At 47.2% G+C, this 11,985-nt stretch overlaps 2 protein-coding genes across 5 annotated transcripts; both read right to left on the reverse strand.

Annotated features, from left to right (window-relative positions):
* Nucleotides 1-304: 304 nt before the first annotated feature.
* mrgbp (MRG/MORF4L binding protein) lies at nucleotides 305-2,803 on the reverse strand. Its single transcript, XM_032561324.1, has 5 exons — nucleotides 2,570-2,803; nucleotides 2,088-2,209; nucleotides 1,882-1,963; nucleotides 1,682-1,756; nucleotides 305-998 (listed from the first exon to the last, which is right to left on the reverse strand). The coding sequence occupies exons 1-5, from the start codon at nucleotides 2,709-2,711 to the stop codon at nucleotides 769-771; spliced, it is 651 nt and encodes a 216-aa protein (XP_032417215.1). The 5' UTR covers nucleotides 2,712-2,803; the 3' UTR covers nucleotides 305-768.
* A 1,044-nt stretch (nucleotides 2,804-3,847) lies between these two features.
* hm13 (histocompatibility (minor) 13) lies at nucleotides 3,848-11,941 on the reverse strand. 4 transcript variants are annotated; one of them, XM_032561272.1, is made up of 12 exons: nucleotides 11,557-11,932; nucleotides 10,531-10,566; nucleotides 9,180-9,278; nucleotides 9,024-9,106; nucleotides 8,864-8,952; nucleotides 8,494-8,579; nucleotides 8,289-8,414; nucleotides 7,585-7,642; nucleotides 7,380-7,500; nucleotides 7,181-7,283; nucleotides 6,986-7,071; nucleotides 3,848-5,256 (listed from the first exon to the last, which is right to left on the reverse strand). In XM_032561272.1, the coding sequence occupies exons 1-12, from the start codon at nucleotides 11,749-11,751 to the stop codon at nucleotides 5,184-5,186; spliced, it is 1,155 nt and encodes a 384-aa protein (XP_032417163.1). In that variant the 5' UTR covers nucleotides 11,752-11,932; the 3' UTR covers nucleotides 3,848-5,183. The 4 variants fall into 4 exon arrangements, with proteins under 4 accessions (XP_032417163.1, XP_032417170.1, XP_032417151.1 ...); XM_032561260.1 differs by lacking the exon at nucleotides 3,848-5,256 and adding an exon at nucleotides 5,263-6,347 and having other exon boundaries at nucleotides 11,557-11,941; XM_032561279.1 differs by lacking the exon at nucleotides 10,531-10,566 and having other exon boundaries at nucleotides 11,557-11,931.
* Nucleotides 11,942-11,985: the final 44 nt, after the last annotated feature.

Below are 11,985 nucleotides of genomic sequence, written 5' to 3' on the forward strand. Positions count from 1 at the left end.
GTGTGAATGGGAAAAATACCGCAGAGGATCAGAATTATCAAAAGTATTGGTTAATAAATGCATCTTATATGTTAGAATCTTGTACAGTATAACAATGCTAATTTTGCTTTTTGTATGTATTTTAAACACTCCCTGACGTTCTGTGTGACCTACATATGTTGCTGCTGCAGTTACATCTGAATTTCCGCTGTGCGACATTAAAGATATTTTCTGTTCTGTTTTGTCCGACTGCAGGAAATCTTTGGCCCAAGATATCTGGTATCAAAAAAGCATTTTTGAATTGAAAAGAAAAGGTGCAACAACATTGAGGAGTTCATCTTTAATGTCACCAACAGTCTTGTCATCATGAATAAATATTTTAATAAAAATAAAAACCAAGAAAAACATTTAAAAATATCCCACACTGTATGAAACTGAAACTAAACATAAGCTAAAAATATGAGAGGAAAGCATCATAAATGTGTTTTTCTGCTCATTTTTAGCAGATTTCAGATGGAGAAACATTCCCAGAGATCCGATTCAGCTGCGATCCCAGGAGCCTGGAAGATGGAGTGGCTGAGTTCTCCAGAACCGGGCCGACCGGAGTCCGGAGCAGAACTGCAGCGGTTCATCCAGCAGAGCCGCGTTGGGTCCAGAGTTCTGCTCGGCTCCATGGGAAACATGAATGCGGAAAACAAAAAGCTACAGGAAATAAACTGGGGGTCCAAACGTGTCACTTCCTGCTGAAGGGAGAGGCCAGCGTAAGACAAGCCAATCAGAGTCCAGCTCTCAGGTGCGCCTCCTCTTGGCGCCTCCCGGACTCGCCGGGTTGGAAGATGACAGCAGTTTCTCTGTGGCTCGGCTCCTCTTCCTCTTCTCCGCCTCCTTCGCTCCTCCTCCTCCTCCTACTGCTGCTGCTGCTGCTCCTCCTTCACCTCCGCCCTTCTCCTTGTCGCGCTCCTTCTCTTTTTCCCGACTGCCGCTCATTCGCTCCAACATCTTCACAGACGAGTTACTTCCTGTGGGAGAAATGGGAAAACCGCGTTAGCAAAGGAAAGGACGATCTTGTCCACATGTCCTGTCCCACTTCCTGTCCCTCACTACTGATAAACCTGGTCTGATGGAACGACTGAGTTAAGGACCATCACTAAAACATTCCCGATTCAGAAAAAATAAATGCATCAGGAAAACGTTGCAACTACAGATGAACCAGAAGTCCTCCAGGCCACTAGGGGGAGTTGAACAACAAATCATGTGAAAGTAGAAAAGATGTCCAGAAGAAAGATGGAGGAAGAAACAAAAGCATTATACTTTGCATCATTTTTAATCTCACTATCTTTTACATTACAGAACAGCAGCATGTTTATGTTGGTCATATTTCCTGCTCCACACTCCCCCTAGTGGTCTGGAGGACTTCTGTTAGGTGGAGCAAGTTTACAGTATTTTACACTTGCTGTTTGTGGCATTTCTCCTTTTGCTTCCATCTCCTGTGGTTACAACGTTTCTTCCGTAGGCATTGCATTCAGTCCGTGGTCGTGGCGTTCTGTCTGTCTGTAGTCGTGCAGCGTTTTATCTGTAGTCCCAAAGTTCTGTCTGTATTAGCAGCATTTCATCTGTAGTCACAAGACTCGCAACAGTCACTGCAGTCTACAGACGCCTGATAAAACACATGTGGCTGAAAACAAAAGCAGGAGAGCTTGACCTTCTTCATGTGTAGCAGGAGGTTCTCTCTCCATCCTGAACTCCTCCTTGATCTCCTCCTCTGAGCCCAGCTTCCCTGCAAACACATCGAGGTCATCGTTCATCACAACCGGAACAATCCCTCACCGGGTCCAATGCTGAGGAAGACTCCTCAGGAGATGAGAGGAAGGACAAGATGGCAGAACAGGAAGAGGACCTCACCTCCTTTCACCTCCTGGATGATCTCCTCCGGCAACGAGAAACTCTTCTCCACGTTTGGAAACGGCAGGATCTCCGACTCGTGCTGCTCGGCACACAGAACCAGTTGGTTCAGAGGAAAACACAGCGAGTATGTGTTACTCTGTCTGTCTGTCTTGTATGTGCGTGTGTGTGTGTGTGTGTGTGTGTGTGTGTGTGTGTGTGCGTACCAGAGCCTGCATGTCGTACATGGTCCCCAGATGGTCCCAGATGACGGAGGAAGAAACCTGTCTGCCGATGTTCTGGCTGAATTTATCCCGGATGCAGATCATGTGGAAGTGGCGGTTCACTCCTGCAAACAGAACCGACCCGTCAGAACCAACAGAACCGACCTGACAGATGAGTAATTGGATGGATGCCATATTATATATTTGTTTGGAATAAATTCTTGAAATATTTTTCCTTCTCAAACTTATTTTTGCATATTTATTCAGAAAATACAAAAATCAACTTCCAGATTTTTTTCTCCAGATTGCGGAAGCAACCAGCGACAAACTGGGATCTGACTGACCCAGTTTCTGCTTAAACTGGTCCCAGTATGTCTCGGATGTGGGTTGAACTGGTCTGGGTCCGTCTAATGTTCGGGTTAAGCTGGTCTCGGACTGGTTCCAGTGGGAGATGTTAGCACCAGAGCTAGCGTTAGCAGTCTTACCCACTGGTTTGTGTCCGATCATCGCGTGGAAAAGACACACCTCCACTTCGTGGCTCCAGACCACCGAGTCCTCCCCGGGAACCAGAGCCGAGTCCGGGGGCTTCTCCTCGGTCTGACTGAGGGTCACATCTGCCTCCCCCATCTTTAAAAACCAGTTAAGATCCGAGTAAAACCGAAACGTTTCAAGCCGCGATAATCAGACCGGAACCGGAAGTAGGCGCACAGAAAGCAGCTGATTTTCAAAATAAAAGAGAATTTGAGCAACTTTAAACTTTAGTTTTTAATCTTGACGGTTTTTCTATTTCTATATATGTTGAATAAATATTTGTTCAGACGGCCCAGATTTACGGGGCATTTTGAAATTTCCATGAAACAATAAAAAATTATTTTTTGAAAATTCTCCATTTTCAACTTGGGAATCTATTAACAGCAGGAGCTTTAGCGCATCAAATGCGTTTTCAAGTCCCAAACTGCTGACGCCTTTATATACATCGGCATTTTCTGACAACTTTGTGCACAGGCAAGTGTTTGAAAGGCTCCGTTAAAACAATTCAGATATCTAAAAATATAATTTTGACTAGTCATAAATGTACATCTAGATATCTTCAGAAATTACGGATTTTTGATCCTTCAAATGATGAATCCGGTGATTTTCATCAAAATATAAATTAAGAGATCTTTAATTCTTTTTACTACTCAAACTGAATGCGGACGTTTTTTAAATGACCCTTTAGGAAAGTCAAAACATTGTGTCCCGTCAAAACCTGTTTTCTGTCACCTAGGTAACAACACCCAGACCTGGGGTGTCCAAAGTGCGGCACGGGGGCCATTTGTGTCCCTTGGACTGATTTTGTGCGGCCCTCCAACTGCAATTCAAAACATGATCGAAATTTGACCCGTCCATCACTACTAACATAATTACTAACACAAAGTTTTCATCTTTTTATAACAAGCAGAAACTTCTTCTGCAAAGCCGACTTTGTTGCATCCAAATTAGATTTTAATTGAGTTTTTCAACTTGGCTAAATATAGCAACAATTTTTTTAAAAAAGTGACCCAAGTATTGAAATATAATTTGAAAATTGCAATATTTTAAATTTTTCATTTAGTTTTGGATCAATGAATAACTTCCCTTTCCTACAAAAAAAAAATTAAACGTGAAGCTCGGAGAAAGAGCTTCTCTACTGGCCTCAGGCAGCAGGTCAAAGGTCACACCGTAGCCTGTTAGCATTAGACGTAGCGTCTAAAGTGTTGTGATTTTAATGCAGTCAGACGGAGTTATGCTTCTCCAGACGGTGATCAAACCACCAGAAGGTTTATTGCAAATCCAACAGACAGTTTGGGCCGAGAAGCGACCGCGCTCACAGATACAAAGAAGAAGAAAAAGAAAAAACATCTCAGAGTTAAACTCTATGAAGGCTACTGAACTCCAGGGAGCCGGATACAAGCAGGACTTTAGAACCGACCGGATTCACATCAAAATACAAAACTGTCGATAATAAAGCGTCGACCATCGATCACAACAGAAATATTAACGCGAAGCTGAGAGTCTGCAGCTCAGAGGGTCAAATGAAGCATTTCTACACTTTTCCACATCACCTGATTTACATGTCAAAGCCTGGGCATGATGGGAAATGTAGTTCTGGGCAGTCCAGCAGTCTGGACTCATTTCTACACATCATTACGTCGTACAAAACTAAAGTTGTCCTTTAATGTTTACATTTATTCAACTTTCCTCTAATATTTTAAGATATGACAGAAAACTGCATCAGTAAATATTCTCCTTTATCTCCTGTGAACCAATCAGAACGAGGCTGAAATCCCCTGATTGGCCGACCTGACTCCTCCTCCTTCTCCGGCCTGACAACCAATCAGATTTCAGAATGAGGCGGCGGGTTCGCTGCTTCCTGCAGCTGCAGATCAGATCTAGGAGAAACTTTGATCCCTTAACCTTCCAAATAAAATTCATTTTCATCCCTCATCTCAACAATCTGGTGATTTTCTGCATTTTTCTTCCTGTCTGAAAAAACAAAGTTCAAAAAGAAGAAAAATGATAAAACTGACCTTTAAAATCTAATAAACACATCAGAGCTCAGACAGATGGAGTCACAGATGTTTTACATTAACAGGGAAACGCTGAACTGATGATACAGAAATAAAAAGTTTGAATTGATTTCATCGCTCAGCTCTGACAGGAAACTCCTGGATTCATCCAGATGTTTGGAGGAAAAGCTGTAAACATTCAGAAACATTAAAACTGGGATGTTTTTACAGGAACAAAGTGAAACTGAAGCAGGTAAAGGTGAGCGGACAGAAGCGGGAAGCAGAGACGCTGAGGAAGCTTCGGCTTAACGGCTTCCTGGTCCAGACACACAAGCCCCGCCCACTCGCCTGGCTCCGCCCCTCAGCAGCTCTGTGCTCCAATGACTGCAGCCGTGACGAGGAGGAGGAGTCAGGCACCGAGCAGAAACAAATCTCCACCCCTCACGGTACCATAGTAGCTGTTACCATGGAGACCAGACACAAACACGTTGGCAACATAAGCCCCGCCCCCTTATTGAGGGGCGGGGTTTCAGTGAAACGTAACCGGGTGGGAAGGTGGTAGCAACGAATGCTATTGGTCCTTTTTCTTCTCAGGTTCTGATGACTCCTCTTTAGGCTCCACCTCCTCAGGTGACTCCTCGTACCTGCAGAGAGGGAGCCATGTTTGATTTTACTGTGTGATGTCATGTGACCGCTGGTCAGAACGAAGCTGATGGTTGATGTTGAACCATCAGAAACCAGTAAAGTCTGATTCACACCAGGAGAGTCGTGCGTTCATAAAGCTTCATAAAACTGTTTAGAGATCAGACCGTCCTCCTGGCTCTGCAACATTTCATTAAATATTCATAAATCACAGCTCCCTTTTTGATTTGATGGTGGCCTCACTTCCTAATGAGCTAATGTGCTAAAGGTGGAGCTAATTTTTACCTTGATGCTTTAGCATTTTGGCTAACTTTGAAAATGTTTAGCGCACTTAGCTTAGCGTGCTTAGCTTAACTCAGTTGAATAAAGTTTGATGTCTGTTGAAACTTTAGTTATCAATTGTTTATATTCATGCTTTTATTTTGAAGTCTGTTTACACAGCAGTGTGATGCGTGCAGCAGATTGTTTACTCTGTACCCAGAATGCATTGCTGTAGTTCTACAGTAAACAGTTTAAAATCTCCTGATGTCCAGCTGCTTTCTGACTGAATTAGCAAAACTTAGCAGCTAGAAAACTGAAACTGAGTGAAAAGTTTGTTTTGATGAAGTGTAAACCACACAGGAAGATGTGTAATGACAGATTTGATCCTGATGAGGGCGATATAGCACATGTCTCACTGTTGGTAACACGTTTGAAGTTAGCGCATTAGCGCTAGCTTTGGCTAAATACCAAAAACTTTCTGTTGGTTCAGGTTTAGGATCCAAAACTCTCCCGTTTTTAAACTTCATCTAAAGGTTTGATGGCGAGACGGAAACGTTTGGACTTCTGATCCAGTCTGAATAAACCGGGTCCGTTTTGATCCTGGAGGAATGACGGGCGTTCTTTCTGCCCAGGCGTCAGGGAGGCGGGGCAGTAAGGGCAGGGGGCGGGGCTTAGCTCCTACATGGAGGTAGGAAGAACACGGCGGTTTCTGGGGGAGGAGCCGGTTGCCATGGTTTCCATGGATGCAGCCAGGCTTGCAGGAGAGCCGCTGACAGTCGGGAAGGAAGTGATGCGCGGAGAGGCAGGAAGGACTTCCTCTGATGACTCGTAGCTATGGCGACGGGGAGGATGAAATGAAGAGGTGAGGATGAGGAACAGAAGAGAAGAAGAATGTAAGATTTTTATCTCAAACTGCAAATTAATCAGAGTGAGGATGAGGATGATGAGGTGAGGAAGAGCAAACAGGAAAGAGAAGGAAAGATGGCGGCTGGATCTTCTGTTCGCCGGTTCTGACCCGAAACATCAGCCTCATCCTCCAATCAGAATCCAGAAAACATCCAGACGGTCCAGTAGGAGGCGCTCCATCAGACCAAACATGACGGAACCGTCCGTCCACCTCAGACCCAGACGTGACGGTTTGAGCAACGGATGGATGGATGGATGGATGGATGGATGGATGGATGGATGGATGGATGGATGGATGGATGGATGGATGGATGGATGGATGGATGGATGGACGGTCTATAGAGACGGCTCTGAAGCGTTTCTGGATTTTATTTTTCTACCATTTAATGTTGTTATTTCAGCTCATTGTTATTGTTGATTATTAAGAATATTTAGTTTTTAAAAAGCGAAACCAGAAATGACCTTTGACCTTACGTATGGACAGATTGATCCAGGTTTATTCGTGGACATTTTCCTTATCAGAAGATCAACTATCAGTACCTGGAGGTTGCCATGGTTACTCACCTGAACATCTCGGTGAGCTCTCCTTTGCAGAGCGCCACGACGACAGGGAAACCGACGCAGGCGGGGACGAGGTAGAGCAGGGCGGGCTGCGGCGAGAGAGAGAGAGAGTCAGGAACCCGGCTCCACTGAACCGGTCCGATTCCATGGTTCTGATGAAGCTTCCAGGCCATCAGAGCATCTGGCCCCGCCTCCTACCTGTGCGTGTTTGAAGGTGTGCATGACAAAGATGGTGAGGCCCAGACCGAAGATGTAGGCCAGGAAGCTGGAGTAGAAGTACGTCCTGCTGTTCTTCTTCAGGCTGCAGACAGACAGAGACATGAGGACATGAGGACGGGTCCGGACAGGTGAGCAGAGACGCTGTGGAGGGAGAGCGGGCGCCGCCACCGGGCGCTACCTGACGTCGAAGCGCAGCAGCAGGGCGATGAAGATGCCCGGGATGACGATGTCTCCCAGTCCCAGCATGGCGAAGTTACTGGCCTCCAGTCCTTTCTCCAGTAGGTCCTGAGGAAACACCACTGGGAGACGGAGACTCGGGTCAGAACCAGAGCAGCAGGAAACAGGAAACAGGAAACAGGAAGTGCTCTGAAATGTCGACTCACATTTGATCGGTGCCTCGAACGACTTGGCCACCGTTACCATGACGTTGGTCCCGAACACCTGGAGGTCAGATCAGACAGGTGAGGGAAACGTTCCGTCCTACTGACCAGTGACCTTCTCCGGGAGGTCAGAGGTCACTCTAGGCTAAATAAAAGCAGCAGCAGATTGAATTTTCTGAGGAATATGAAGGAATAAGTTGGATTTATTAAGTTTATTATTAATAATTATCTTTATTATCAACAATAGTACTGATTATTACTAATCAGTATCTATTGTGTTTATTGTAATTTTCCTTAAATGTATTTTTATTCTGTATTTTAGATTTTTAAAACTATTTTTAAATAATTTTTGTAATTAACGTAATTTTATTTGTAATTATTAGGTAAATAAATATTTTTTAATATTTTATAATCTTACTTGACATCTTATTTAAAAAATGTTAATTATTGAATTTCTCTAAATTTCCTGTGGTGCGTTCACTGACCTTCAGTAAATCACAGACCAAGAGAGTGAGAGCTGCTTCTTTGCACAGCATAAAATTTATCTTTAGTCTGTTTTATTGAATTATTAACATTTAAAAAGTTGAATCTTATTAATGCAAAAATAATTTCTTCAATTCAAAGAAAATAAATTTGGGTACTTTTATTTTGGAAAGCACACACCACTATAAAACCTAACTTCCTTTACCATTTAACAGGATTCTCACCCAGAAGACGTCGTAGATGAACAGCCCCCCCAGCAGGATGCAGCCGGTACTGACGTTGTTCAGGTGCAGCAGCTCCACCCCGTTCAGGGCGAATGCCAGGCCAAACACGTTATTGGCTATCCAGTGCTGTGATGTCACAGAAACAACCGCTGTGATTGGCTGCGAGCGCGCGGCCAGCAGGCCAACAGTGGGACGTTGCGTTTACCTTTTTGAGCAGGTACCAAACCCCGACCACGCTGCTGATGAGCAGACACACCAGGTTCTTGGTGTCAAACTCATAATTCACTATTTCTGGAGGCAGAAAGAGAATCTGTCACATTTTGCTGGAAGAAAATTCAGCAGCTTTCTGAAACTCCTGATGCCGAACTGGATCAGAACCATCAGAAACGCTGCAGCCGTTTAACAGAAACTGTAAATATCTAATTTATCAACCGTAGTGCAGAAGATACTGTCGGGTCCGATTCACCCTTTACCAAACGGTCTGGAGGTGTTCAGACCACAGGAACCAGGCGAGTCACTGGCGGTTCTGGAACACCTGAACCGGCTCCGTCCGGTGATCAATCCGATGGACTCACCTTCTTTGGACTCTCCAGAACCCTGAGTGAACAGCAGCTGGTACTGCTTGTTGGGGAACGACTCTGGGAAGATTCTGGACATGGCAGGACTGGAAGACAGAGACGGAATTAGACTGGGAGGCAGCGGCGCTGGCTGACCCGATCCCGGTTCTGATGGTACCTCATGGTGTGGGCCAGAGCCAGGACGCCCAGGACGAAGAAGTAGACGGACAGCAGCAGGTTGATGTATTCCTGGGAGAACACCTGCAGGACGGAGCGCGCTCAGTGAGAACCGGCCGACCCGGCAGCCGAGCAGAACCGAGAGGTCCGAACTCACCTTGAAGAAGAGGTAGAGTCCGAACAGCGTGCAGCTGGCGATGATGGGGAACCGGGCCGCGTCCCGGCTGGTGATGGTCTCCGGGGCGTCGGCAGAGTTCTGGGAGGAACACGGACAGGATGACGGTCTGAGCAGAACCGGATCAGAACCAGATCAGAACCCAGCAGCTGCTGGACTGGAGTCCGTCAGCACCGTTAGAACACGGACATGAATCCAGAACCTGCAGACGGATGTGGAGTTCTGGCTCCTGGGTGACCTCTGACCTCAGAGAGGATTCGAGTTCGGATCCGTCTATATTCTGCTCCGACCCGTCTCTGGAGACGCAAACTGGGTCAGACGAGCGGGAGGAGGGATTCATCAGAACCATCTGCTCTCAGCCGGGTCTCAGAACCCGCTGTGGATCCAAAGGCAAAGAACGGTTGGTTCTGAAAAACCCGGTTGGACACTCAGGCCCGGCGCCGGGCGGGGAGTTCAGGACAAACAGAACCAGGCAGAACAACGTGCATCAGTCCAGAACCACACAGCAGAACCACCACAGTTAGCTTCAAACAGAACCGGTTCTGGATCCATGGCGATTCTGATCCACATGCAGACCAGAGAGGACGATGACAGAACATCTAGAACCCAGCCAACTGCTGGACCAGAACCACCTGGTACCGAGACGCAGGTAGAGTCCAACATGGCTGCCAGGCGTTTCAGGAAGTAGCTTAGCATAAACCGACTCTTCTTCTGCTACTTCCTCATTTAATATTTGGTTTTATTTTGAAGGACACTTCCTGTTTATGCCGTCGGCAGCCATGTTGGAAGCCACTGGCTCACACTTCCTGCTGAACAGAGCGATTCCGGTTCTGTCAGACTTGCTCCAGAACCAGTGGCTCATCTCAGCCCTGATCCAGCATGAAGACGGAACGGGTTCCAGAACCTTCAGAACCTGGTCCAATCCACCAGAACCAGAGCGGCCTCGTCAGAACCCAGTCCATTTCTACAGAGATGATCCAATGATGTGGTTCTGGTGTTTAAACTGCAGCTTCTAGAAGCCATCCTGGTCCAACCTGGACCCAGTGGATCAGAACCACCAGAACCAGACCACATTCTGGAGAGATAAATCAGCCGTTTGGTTCTGCCGGGTCAAAACAGGGACACCAGTCTGTCCTACTGGGTCGTGGTTCTGACCCAGAAATGGGCCAGAACCAGAACTGGGTCACGGTTCTGATCCAGAACTGGAACCACGACCAGAACTAGAACTGGGTCTAAACCAGAACTGGGTCATGGTTCTGACCCAGTAGAACGTCAGACGGGTTCATGTTGTGTTTGTGCCAGAACAACAAAGAGGTTCGGTTCTGATACTCACTCTGAACCCAGAGTCGTACCCACCGTCTCCGAGCTCCTGCAGACGGACGCAGAGACAAGATGGCGGACAGACAGGTGAGCAGACAGACAGACAGAGAGAGAGGTCAGAGGTCAAGTTGCAGATGACAGAAGCCTGGAAGATCAGCTCGTTAAGAGAAACAGGTGATGAACATTAAGCAGGAAGGAAGTCATGTGACACCAGCAGCACAGCTGGTCCAATCAGCTGCCTGGAAGCTGGGAGCCAACCAGATTCGAGGAAACACAGAGGGAGGAGCTTCAGTTGGTTTATAAACAATAGATGAGCATCCAACCAACTCATCTATCCACACATTCAACCATTTACTCATCCATCCAACCATCCATCTTGGACTTCTCCATTCTTGCATCATAGAGGTCAGAGGTCAGGAGGAAACCCGTCCATCCATCTCCAGGTTCCTTGAAGGACCTCTAGATGTTTCCAGACTGAACTGGATCTTCAGTTCCTCCAGGAAGTTCTGGTTCTTCTTCAGGCCTCCTCCAGCCAGTTCACAAACTTTCACCATATTTAATAACTCATTTTAAAAACTCGCTACAGTTTCAGAACCAACTCCGGTTCTGATCCAGATGAGCCTCACCAGCTGAGAAACAGTCCAGCTGGAGGCCATTAAGCAACACCCCACAGCATGATGCTGCCACCACCACCCAGTCCTGATGAACGGGGTTGAACTCCAAGCACCAAGAAGACAGCAAAGGGTCAGCAAGGGTCAGCATCTGGATCAAGGTTCTGATGAGTCCAACCCTGAGACGAACCTGCCGTCACCTGGCTGCAGGTGAACACCTGGAGTGAACACCTGCTCTAACGGAATCCGGTCGACCATTTTATTCCCTTCAACATTTTATCTCCATTCCGTGATGATTTATGAGCCGCTGCCCCTTCAAAGACTGAAGCCAATAAGCGCAGTTAGCAGGAGATGCTAACCGGCAGAAGCTAGCGGTTCTACCCCCACGCTGGTCCCCCCAGAACCAGCCGGTTCGGACCGCTGCTTACCTTGGACTTGGAGCAGGTGACGGACCGCAGGGCTCCGAAGAAGATGGGCAGCAGGGCCATGACCACCAGGCTGCCGTAGGCCAGCGCCGTTCCCTCCGGGGTGGCCACGAATTTAGCCGTGGCGTTCAGCACCTCGGTCCCGTTGGAGTCCGTGGCGTTCGGGACGGCCGCGGGGACGGGTTCTGCCTCTGCCATGGCGGTTCCGGATGGAGGTTCTACAGGGGAGCTGCTGAGGCTGCGGAGGGAACTGGCAGGCGGAGACAAGAAGGAGCTGCGGGATCCTCATTCATCTACAGGAGCAGCTGAAACCTCGGTAAGGCCACGTTTCCTAAAGCAGAGAGGGGCGGGGGACAGCAGAGGGCTCACTCTGATGCGTTTCCTGCGTCTCTAAGGCCACGTTTCCTAAAGCAGACCCCAGAGAGGAGCGGA

Source organism: Xiphophorus hellerii, chromosome 1, assembly GCF_003331165.1.
Source record: "Xiphophorus hellerii strain 12219 chromosome 1, Xiphophorus_hellerii-4.1, whole genome shotgun sequence".
NCBI lineage: Eukaryota > Metazoa > Chordata > Actinopteri > Cyprinodontiformes > Poeciliidae > Xiphophorus > Xiphophorus hellerii.